Below are 11609 nucleotides of genomic sequence, written 5' to 3'. Positions count from 1 at the left end.
AGAGGGACCTCATCAGACATCATCACCCCTTCCTATCCCACCTCCAAACCCAACTCTGGATCCTCCACTGATTTCCTATGATTGCACAGACCAATGCAGCCATAAAGCCACATTAAATACACAACAGAAATGCTACAGGAAGACTACAGCACATGGTGGGTTTTAATATCATATGCACACATTTTGTTTACATCCAACCATCACAAATACTTGGCCCACTAAGAAAATAAGCGCCACCAAATGAAGCAGGAAAAGAAAGAAAAACCAAAAAAGCTTGCTGCTCTTACATCTAGTGTGCCAGTTACTGTGCAAATCCTGAGAAAGGGAGGAAAAACAAAGATGTGGGGAAAGTTGGCATACAAACGTAAAGTTTGGAGAATACAACCATAATAATAATAATAAAAAGAGCCCACTCTTTTAAATTCCGAGAACAAAAACAAACTACATGATGTTCAGGAGCTGTACAGTGCTGACACAAAGCTAACAACAGGAAAAAGAAAGGCAATTTGTGTGCAATAATTACCACGTTCATGAGTGATGACTGAGGAAGGGAAAGACAGGACATTTATTTTTAAAAAAAGAAAACGAAAAAAGAAAAACATGAGAATTTGTTTCAGCAGATTAAAAATATACGTAGCATTGCTTTTAGCAATTCTCAATGAATCAAAAGCATCAAATCAGGGGGAAAAAAAATCCTTCAAATGAGGAGGCATAAATATATCCTGACATTAGATAACCATTCATTCATGTTAGTTATGTATAAATGCATGCCTTTACAGTTTAAGTAACAGATGTAGAGTTTTAAAAGAAAAATGAACTTATTAAAATGGAAATCCAGGAGTTACTGTGAATAATTATAAAAAAATTAAATTATGCCTTCAGTGTCCAAAGCATTCTGAAGAATAACAATGGATCAAGCAAATCTGTATGCAACCTGACTATCATATTTACTCATATGAGCTGACTTTACTCAAATGAGTGAAAAATAAATGTGTATTTTCATACCACAATAAAAAAGTGGAGCCCATTTGAGAAAAGAACAGAATTTAAAAGAAGGAGTCCTAATGTGCTTTAATGGTTTTCAGTCAAGTTAATGTGCATGGCTTTTAGCTTGATGAAAACATTTGAATAATAAAGGATATACAAGTTATAACAGCTGGAGGCAAAATAACTACTGATACATGCAGCATAAAAATATGAGTAAAGAAATTACAAAATGCAACGGTAAATAAACATTCAAGTTTTTCCCCTTTATTTTAATGAATAAAAATATGAGAAGTATTAGCTGAAGTAGGTTATGGAAGAAATACACTGGTAATACAGAGAAAGGATTGGTAGAACAACTAAACATATAGAAAATAATTCAGTGATCCTGGACAGAAACAATAACAATAAAATAGTACAAAGAGACAACAAAGGAAAATTAAGAATGAGTTGATGATAGGGATAGAAGAGGCAAACTGGTTCAAAAGCAAAAGTTCTGATACTTGTATTTTTTAATGAAAAAAAACTGAAGAAAAGGATTTCAAAACATTTCCAAGCAAAAATATTTCCTGAAGAAGCCACCTTTCTGTGGTGTTATTAATTTTAGACTTTATACATCTAATTGTTACCTGTGGTAAAAATGAAAAAGAAATAAAGAAATAAAATCCCTCAGGAAAGTGGTTTCCTGTCAAAATTCAATTACACTCTAAACAATTTGAGGATATAATATTTAAATAACTAAAGAATGTGGCTTTAGTTTGCAGCGGTCCTTCACTGAATACATTTCAACATGACTTACTTTTTTCAGTGGATTTAAGGGGAAAAGTTACACATAATTTTTCATTAAGATGATAATACCTGATCCTTCTTCTGTTACCATGCCAAGGCCCTCTGCTTTGTTCTGGCGTTCAAAAGCGTTTAGGTCAAGAACACTAAAATGAAAAAAAGCAATGCATAGTTCCAGTTTTACCACAGATTACATTATCTTATGTTGTAGTGAAGTAAAATATACTTATGTGAATCAAGTGTTTCTGGCAAAAGCATTGATTTATCGCAAAAGAAGCATAGCCTTTAATGGTTTTTTTAAAAGTAAATGTGCCTTGGCTTCAAGAGAATTTTAAGGGCTTAATTATTTCAGAGCAAGAAATAAAATATGCTGTGAAACTTGCTTAGGACAAACAACATCCACAGGTAGGCACTTTTTTTGCCAGGCTGATAGGTATTTCGATACTGAATTTGGTTTCTTCATGTCTAACGATAACATAGCATATTTAGTAATGTAAAATAATATAGTCATTTTCTCTTACCTACAAGACTGCATAAGACCAGCAAGGCTCTGAAAGAAGCCTACATCCTTTTTGTCCTTGAGGTAGTCAAGCATTTTCTTCAAACCAAAAAGAGGAAAAAATGTTGTGTATAGTACTACTGCTACTACTACCACTATAATCTTGCAAATGGTAAAAGCATTAAAGTACACGGATCCGTATAAAACACAGAAGAGACACAACAGAGCAGCAGCAATTTAAAAATAAAAACCAATAGCATTTTTAGAAGATACAAAATTTCTGGATGATTTAAAAGAGAAACTTTAGGGGGGGAAGTGAAGGACTGCATTTCAGTGAGAGTGAAAATGCAACCCTTGGCATCTCCAGGTAGGCAGAGGCGGCCCCCACTGGGGTACAAAAATCACCCCAAAAATCTCTGTCCAGTTTTCTGTGAGGCTGTGAGTTTAGACAAGCACTGGGAGCTGAGCAGCAGGAGAAATGGCAAGGCAGTATGAAGGTATATCAATCAAAGAGTGTGCAAGTGAGAATTAGCCAGTAAAACGGCCACAGTCGTGTGGCAAGATGTGGCGTCATATGAAGAATGGAGGCGGCTAGGGGATGGGCCCCCAGCTGTAAATCAGCCAGGCACAAAGCAGGCAGCTGCAGATCAGCATCAATCTCTTTCTCTCCTCCTCCTGCTCCCCCACTACTGAGTTGAATCCCTCCCTCCTTTTCCCTAAAGTCAGAAAAAAAAATATGTGATATGTGCCTTTTAAAAGTTCAAAACTTGCAGGCTTCTTGCCAGTTGGTTGAGTGGATGCAAGTTTACTGGAGCGAAGTGGGAGGGGGCTTAGGCTGCAGTCCATATCCCGCTTACTTGACTCAGGGCCTTTTATGTTATGACGCTCTTTTTCTTGTCACCAGCCACCTGGAATCTGCAGGGCTGGCAGGCAGAAACAGAACTTTTTACCGCTTGGGCAAGCAGTCTTTACAAAATATGAGAGCTCCAAAATATTTTCTTATTTTTAATTAGTCACAAATGTTAAGCTGTCTTCAAAAAGTACATCTATTCAAAATAGATACGAGAATACTTGTGTCTGAAATGAAAGAAATAATTAACATTGAGATACCAGCTAAATTACCTGCTGAACAGTAGAATTTCCTCCATTCAAGATGGCAATCCCAAGTTTTAGGGTGGCTGCAACCATAGGACCCATCTCACCTGAAAAGTAAACATTTATTTACAAAAACTTCTAAATAATTTGTATGCTGATAAACATGCAAACAATTTAAACAGTAAAACATGAATAATATATATTATGGTTAAAAATTAAGAGAAATAATAAACACCAATTAGACCATAAAAGTTTGATGCAACACAAATATTTTTAAAAACCAGAGATAAGGCTGGGCAGTTGTCTATCTAAAGGACATGCCAAAGCAGCGCTGTCATAGCTGCCCCTCTTATGCATGGCCAGTTGAAAATGTATACTTTTTTCAATTAATGGGCTGATAATTTTTTATTTACTTTAGTTAATATAATTCAGTTATATACATTCACCCATGAGGTGATTGTAGAAACAGGCTTTGAGTTTTGGAAAACTGGACACCATAGTGGTTGGCCACTATGGGAACAGGATGCTGGACTAGATAGGCCATTGGCTTGATCCAGCAGGCTTTTCTTGTGCTCTTAATCTTTCCTAGTACTTTCCCCAACACATGAGAAAGAAATCCACCCCCAATACCAATGAAATGCAAATGGCAGCTTTGGAGAGACCGTATTGGGACTATTTTGTCCTTGGAGAAAAGGGGTTAAATTTTGGCTGCCTAGTTGTTATAGTCCTGTGGCAGAGGCAGATTTAGGGCAGTGTGACTGATGCCAAGCCTAGGAGGTGTTGCAGGCGCTACAACTATGATGTAGTGAACTGAGCAGAACAGAAGGCGAGAGGCAGGAGACCACTGAATGTTGGCCTCGCACAGGACGCCACTGAAATTTGAAAGACCAAAGTCTGCCCTGCCTAAGGCTGCTCGGGCATTCTCCTGTGGCTGCTTTTAAGTTAACAAATTAGCTGCAACCAGGCAATTGATGTCACTTTTAATTTTGCCTTCAAACACCTCAGAGAAGCAGAACGACAGGGGTCTCCCTCCTACTTGTATTCCCCAAATCTACACCCAGTCCGAGAGAGTCATGAGCCAGTCATCTCAAGGAAGAGAGATGGATGCTTGTAGCTGTCACTTTAAGTGACGAACTTAAATCCTCACGCAATGCCTCTAACTAAGCTCTAAGCTGAGAAGATCTGGAGGCTGCCTGGAGACCAGAGACACATGCGATTTTCCTGTAAGCTTCCTAGGTATTGTGGAGCAAGGAGCAGCAAATTTTCCTTGAGAGCAGAGACAATGCCACCCACCCACCTGCAGGGCTCCTGCCTACACCTTGAAGTCATCACCTCTTCTGATTCCATCAGTGGCACCAGAAACAGCTTATGAGGACCAGCATGGGCTGCAGGCAGTAGCCTCATGTGCTGCCTCTCTCTCAGCTCCAGTGCTGATATTATTACTGTAAGTGAAGGTCGGCCCTATTTTTGACACCTATGTCTCCTTCTGGCTCAAGAGAAGACCTCCCACACCTTTGAACACATACACATTTCTGGCCAGGAATATTTGGGAACAGAAAACAAATGTTGACCTCTCTGATAGGAGCAAGATGGAACAGAACATTAAATTAAAATCTTCAAGAGATATAGCATATACATATACAATTTTAAAGCCTTTACCTTTACTGGCACTAATTGTCTGAAGGACCATTTCAGCAGCTCCTCGATCATGCAGTCTTGCTTGCTGGTACAGGAGCTTTTGCTTTTCCATTTCTTTTTCCTAAACATAAATCCCAGCCATTTAACTTAAGTTCACATTCTACCTTTTATGTAGGTATGAGCTCTATAGCAACTTTAGTCTAATACAGTATATGCAATACTGTATATCCAACATCTCTTTTACGGACTTCCGATCTCCTTGCTCTTTTTTTCGTATGGTAGAAATTTAGTGCCAGGTTTTTCAGTGAAGAATTGTCTCAACTGGAAATAATTAGGCTAGAATTCATATACCTGAGTTTGTATATTGTCTTGTCTCAAAAATGTTGTTTTGTACTATTCTGGTGCTGCAATTTTCACATTATGTTAAAATATTATCTAGTTTGAGTCTCTTATTAAAGTTCAGTTCATCTCTCTTACAATTCAAACTCACGCAATATGATAAAAGAATATGTTATATATTCAGTGACTATTTTAGAAGATGCATAATTTAGGGAGATGTGTCAATTTCAAGTAAGGTGACATAAGAGGGTAAGCTTTGGTTCACCTTTAAATTTTACAATTTTGATGTGCTATAGATGGATGGGCATTGACTGATCTTTACTTTGAATAAATCTCAAACTCTAAAAAGGATAATAACTCAACAGCAAGAAGGCAGAGCTAAATCTAGATAGCTTTTAGCTTTCAGCTTTCATGTAATAAATGGGAGAATGCTGGAAAATTTAGAATTATAGTGAAAAGTTGAAGTTGCATAGAGCCCTATAACTGGAAATCCATCCAAAGGTCCAGGTTAATGGAGCATGACACTATTAAGTCATATAACATCAAAAACCACCACATTATGTAGGACCTAAAAGCAGTTGCAGCAGATGTAGTCAGTTTTGCTACCATAAACAAAAGCAAAAAGAAAGAAAAAAGTAGACACTGGAAGACAGAAGAGGCTTAAACAATTTAAAGCTCTGGATATATTCAACATCAAAAATCTAAATATTTAGGTGGGGGAGAAAATGTATTTAATAACAGTTAAAGGGGGAAATCCTTAACTCAAAAATTCTAATTTTATGCACACTTGATCGGGAATGAACAACAGTAAACTTTATTTTCAACTAAACACGATGATGAATGGACTGTGTCAGTTATTTTGTTACCAGAGAATTCTTACATTTGCTGCTGCTGCTCTGTAATCATAATGTGAAAATAAAATGCATAACTATATTATTCTCTTCCTATGGCTGAAACTTCTCAAGCGTTATAAGAAATCTAAATAAAGCACAGATTAGGAAAAGTGGACTATATGGCAGCGCTGCATCCCACTGCGGCAACTGGAGTTTGAAAAGTTTGCATTTTTGTTTAAACCTCTTCCTATGAGGGGAGAAACAAAAACAAAGACACACACAACCAAGACATGACAACGACACCGTTTCCATGAAGCTGCAATACAATATTTTGACTCAAAAGTCTTCTGAATATTTTTTCTACATTCCTTTTTTTAGACCCAACCATCTTTTTCTTTCCATTCCACAGAAAAAAATCACTTATCCATTTTTGCCATCATTTTAGAAACAATAACAACAACACATTAGCATGAGGGCTCTCCCCTTTCAGCTGAAGGAATCATAGAATCATAGAATCATAGAGTTGGAAGAGACCACAAGGGCCATCGAGTCCAACTTCCTGCCCGTTGGTTTACTTAGCTCAATACAGTACTGTCTGCGCTGACGGAAAGCAACTCTCTGGGGCAGCTTTTTGAGCAGGGGAAAAAAAGCTCTTTTAGACCTCATTTCGCTTATCTGTGACAATCCTCTTAACGTGTTTGTGTGTGCGCGCGCGCGCTCATTACGCACCCGTTATAATGTGTATGTGCATGCATAATATTTCAACTTAATGCGCCACGCTTTTAAAAATATTATTTAGGAGAAAGGAAGGAAGGGTTCTTTTTTAAAAACGAAATGAAATGAAAAGTTGAAAGGCACGGCGCTTCCTCGAGGGGGGCCGGCCAAACGGAGACGACGACCCCCCACCCCAACCAAGCCTCGATTGCTTGTCCCTTCCCTCTGGACTTGCGCCCCCCCCCCAGATGTTGCGCCCGGTGCGGCTGGCACCCCCCACGCTACGCCACTGTTTTGAGCACCTTGAAGGTGAGTGGCAGTAATTTTGTATTATTTCACCAGGAAAGTCATTTCCAATAGCAAGTGGTAGCAGCGAGAACAAAATCCAAAAAGTTATTAGATATCACTATCTAATTTTTCCCTTTAAAGAGCAATTGAGCCTACACAAATCCATTTTATTTGTGAAGAGGCAGGAAAATAAATCAGCTTGGAAAGAAGGTGGGGGGGCGACGATTCAGAACACAAAAAGAAAGTGATTTGAAGAAAAGAAACATTATTGCATACTTTAACACAGAACACAAATATACAGCTATGTGACATATGTAATACAATCTTGTTCCTGCTGAATGTCTTCTCCCACTTGAAACAATACTATTAAATGTGTCATTATAGATTAATTTCACAAGTAGTTATGTGTATAACGGCTCAACAGTTAGTAAGTTGCACATGTTCTGGAGAGATGCATGCAAGATCACTGAGAGGGTGAGGTATGGGGCGGCAGCAGCCCCAGACTCCCAACTTCCATTAAAATAAGTTCATCTCCAGCTGCTTTAGAACAAAAGCTTTAAAACAAAATGTGAAAGCACCGTTTGAAGCAAATACTTTGTGATATATGAGCCTTTTCTCACTTTCATTGTTTTAAACCAATGAATGTAGTAGAGTTTTTTTAAAATTTATCCATAATAGTAAATAGTGAAGTTATGATTCAGACCCATGGCAAAGTGAACCACATTTATGTAAGATGTTAATAGTCAAGAAATTCCAGAAGAATTTATTTCAGAATCCCAGATTGTTTACGTCACAGGTACTATGCTAAAAGTAATGTGTTAGGAATGAAATTTTATCCTTTCACCTACAAGCAGATGAAATGACTGAAACTTTAAGACAGTGGCAACCCTATCACTGAGGTTGCTGGATCATCTGGATTTTTTGGATCCACAAAACCCCTCCATTTTGGGTCGCTTACCATGGTAGTGGTAGTGCCTTCTCTCTCTCTCTCTCTCTCTCTCTCTCTCTCTCTCACACACACACACACACACACACACACACTGTTCCACTATTTTTCCTCTACAGAATGCCATCAGAATGTGTCTAGTGTGTCCATAAATCACTGCAGAGGCATTCTGAGGAGGAAACAGGGTAGCAACTAGACTTCTGCTTCTTCAACCAAAGCCAGTGCTAGCAGCCCTTAAACAGTTTTTAAAGGAGAGAGAGAAGCCACTACCAACATGGGAATTGCAGTGGCAAATCTGAAGGGAACCAGTTTCAGCTGAGACCCAGAAAAACCAAGATCTCACATCCCAGAGCCCACTAAGTAAGGCAAAGGGCTTAAAGGCTCTTTCCACAAACAGTTTTCTCGCAGCAGAAAGCATACCCTCCACCTTACATACCATCTGCATAATCTTCTCAGAGCCATCTCATGAGATCTCAGACAGCCCCCAACTTGTGAGATCTTGGAAAGCAAAGGTGGTTCAGGAGTTCTGATTTTGTGCAAAGAACGTAACCCTTGCATAAGTTGAGGGTGCACTGTATTACAGATATGGAATACTATAGATAAGCAAAGTAACTTGGAAAATATGCTATGAAGTTTTGCCCAGGGAAACAAGTATTGAAAGCAAATGGTTTGTGCCAATTGTCAAGTACAGTGGTGCCTTGCAAGACGAAATTAATTCGTTCCACGAGTCTTTTCGTCTTGTGCGGTTTTTCGTCTTGCGAAGCACAGTCCATCGCAACTGCACCTCTTCAAGCGGCTTTAAGAAAAAAGGAAACAAACTCGCAATACGTTTTCGTCTTGCGAAGCAAGCCCATAGGGAAAATCGTCTTGCGAAGCAACTCAAAAAACGAAAAACTCTTTCGTCTTGCAAGTTTTTCGTCTTCCGAGGCATTCGTCTTGCGAGGTACCACTGTAATAAATAGAGTGTATCATGCAAATAAATGTTATATTTCTTTACAGCCTAATAATTCTGCAGTTGCACTCAGCTGAATTTAAAATGATCTATCTAAACTGACATGCACACAAAAACATATTGCAGCTGTTTCGGGAAGTCTCAAGCAACCGTAAACAGAACAATGTATCAGCACCACACTGAATCAATCAGGGTTGTGCAAAGGCCTGCACCAATGGAAAAACTTGTGGTTTCTTTTCTAATGCAGTACTCTTCCACTAGAAAAAATGACTTCAAAAAAGGACTATCACAGGCAAGTGAAAAGCCATTGTTAGATCCTAGCCACAGAATATTAAGAGAATTCGTTAGATGCACATAAAAGCGATAATGGGAAATTATTGAAGTATTCTAGTATTGTAAGTGAAATGAAGGGACATCAAAGGAGAGCTAGTTGAACCACCCTCAAGTATTAATGTGGTGTTATAGTTTGGGTGGAGGGGGCCCTAAACCCTAGACATTAATAAATGACAGGATTTTGACTATTTGGAGTATTGAAGGTAAGATTGCAGGCCAGTGGAAAAATACAGGGAAAGTTTCCTTTCCTTTCCAAGCCAATGCCTCACCTGGGATAGAGGTGTTAATATGAGGAATACTTGGGCCTGGGAAGACAAAGGTTGCCAAGGTAATACAGCGTGTGAGAGGGGGTGATGGGGAAAGTGTGTCTTCAGCAAGGTGTGCTGGGAAGAAGGGAGAACATAGAGAGATCCACCTTGGGCAGGCTGGCTGAAGGCAAGCTGGGCGAGATGGAATCCTGTGGTGAACAAGTCCCTTTTGAGACCATGCTGTAAAATCCCAACTCCATCTAAACTCAGGAGTAACCATGTGAATAAAGCATATTTCTTACAGCTACGACAGCCTCTACCACGTCTTCAAAGAAGCACAGATCCTAGCTGAGGGTCAAGACCCCTGGAATCCCATGCATGGCTTGGCAGGGATTGGGGTTGCCAGTAACAATATAATGTGCCAGTAATTGGTAGGATTTGACTATATATAAATTAGTAATCCTATGCAAAATAACCTAGCATAAAGCAAGACAGTGTAAATTAAGCCAACAGAGTTGTACCAGATCCACACACCATTCAGTAGTGAGGCTGCTGATGCTCTGCCTAAGCCTAGCAGAGCCAGCCCTTAAAATAGTGTTCTACGCTGGGTTGACAGGTCACATGACAGAACTGAAGAGTCCACAACTGTTAGCTTCAGTATTGCTATAGCCGTGAATGCTCCCAGACCATCAATTGATCCAAGCGGAGTGTTTCAATATGTGAGTTATGAGGAACAGGTTGCTGTTATGTGGTATGAGCCTTATAAAAAAAAGTGAGGAATTCATCACTCTATGGTGAAGACACTGGAGGATGTGGTACCCATTTGTTGTAACTGTCTTCTTGTGAAAGAGATTATTAAAAGAAATAAGCTCATCCATATTCACACAGGAGTATGAATGAAAATGCTTCAAGGTTTGAGTTAAAGAGACTTAGCCATTTAGTGGGATTGTTGATCAGTCAGCATTTATTGTTCAAGGTAAATGCTTTAAAACCCTCTATCTCACAAAATTTGTAAAACAATGAGATGCCAACCAAGAGAAGTGAATAGAGGAATCCTGAATTACAGCCTAAGGTTTAACATTTACTATCCAATCCTTTGAAATGGACATAACCACCAATACCTTAGGATGAAAAGAATTAGTGAGGTTAATTTTCCTAACCTATTGAGGGTAAATATGAAGACTACGGTGTATTATATGGGGACAGGATTAGAGGCAAAAAGACTAATCATGACTAATATAAAGAGTGACTTCAAATATTGAAACATCTGTCAGATAAAGGGATTGTCAATGCTGAAGACTGATGAATTCAATAGAAATGGCAGTATCTCTTTGAACCGTGCTTCTGATAATATGTTGACAGTTCATTAACATCACTGTCATTTGTCAAGTACTAGGAGACTTGTACAACACGGGTGGCGCTGTGGGTTAAACTACAGAGCCTAGGGCTTGCCGATCAGAAGGTCGGCGGTTTGAATCCCCGCGACGGAGTGAGCTCCCATTGCTCGGTCCCTGCTCCTGCCAACCTAGCAGTTTGAAAGCACATCAAAGTGCAAGTAGATAAATAGGTACCACTCCAGCAGGAAGATAAACGGCGTTTCCATGCACTGCTCTGGTTCGCCAGAAGCGGCTTAGTCATGCTGGCCACATGACCCGGAAGCTGTACGCCAGCTCCCTCGGCCAACAAAGCGAAATGAGTGCCACAACCCCCGAATCGGCCACGACTGGACCTAATGGTCAGGGGTCCCTTGACCTTTACCTTTAGGAGACAGCAGTTTGCATGGCTTACATTGAGTTAATATATGAGTGCAGGATATTTCTCACTTTGACCTGTTTGCTGGCCTGGAAACAAGAATGGGTTCTTGTCCAAAAGTCTTCTTTTATTAGAAATATAAAATTTGAAGTCAAACTTTTTCAAAAGTCTGCCACTATTTATAAAGTAAAATTAAACATTT

The 11609-nt window shown here is 39.2% G+C and overlaps 1 protein-coding gene and 1 long non-coding RNA gene across 20 annotated transcripts in view; one reads left to right on the top strand and one right to left on the bottom strand.

Moving 5' to 3' along the window:
- The window catches only part of LOC128410855 (uncharacterized), a 52392-nt gene extending 42950 nt beyond the window's left edge, over nt 1-9442 (top strand). The window contains exon 3 of the long non-coding RNA XR_008329621.1: nt 9122-9442. This is a non-coding gene — a long non-coding RNA (uncharacterized LOC128410855). The remainder of the gene's footprint in view (nt 1-9121) is intronic.
- RYR2 (ryanodine receptor 2) overlaps nt 1-11609 on the bottom strand; it is a 252769-nt gene that overhangs the window by 34627 nt on the left and 206533 nt on the right. For 17 of the 19 annotated variants that reach the window (XM_053382604.1, XM_053382607.1, XM_053382606.1 and 14 more), the window contains 4 exons: nt 5024-5123; nt 3392-3471; nt 2292-2368; nt 1843-1916 (listed from right to left, as the gene is read on the bottom strand). In XM_053382604.1, the coding sequence (XP_053238579.1) occupies nt 1843-1916; nt 2292-2368; nt 3392-3471; nt 5024-5123 (331 nt within the window). The other 2 variants (XR_008329619.1, XM_053382619.1) reach the window with 2 other exon arrangements.

The sequence above is a fragment of the Podarcis raffonei genome, chromosome 3 (assembly GCF_027172205.1).
Source record: "Podarcis raffonei isolate rPodRaf1 chromosome 3, rPodRaf1.pri, whole genome shotgun sequence".
NCBI classification, from domain to species: domain Eukaryota; kingdom Metazoa; phylum Chordata; class Lepidosauria; order Squamata; family Lacertidae; genus Podarcis; species Podarcis raffonei.
This window is presented reverse-complemented; position numbering and strand designations above follow the sequence as displayed.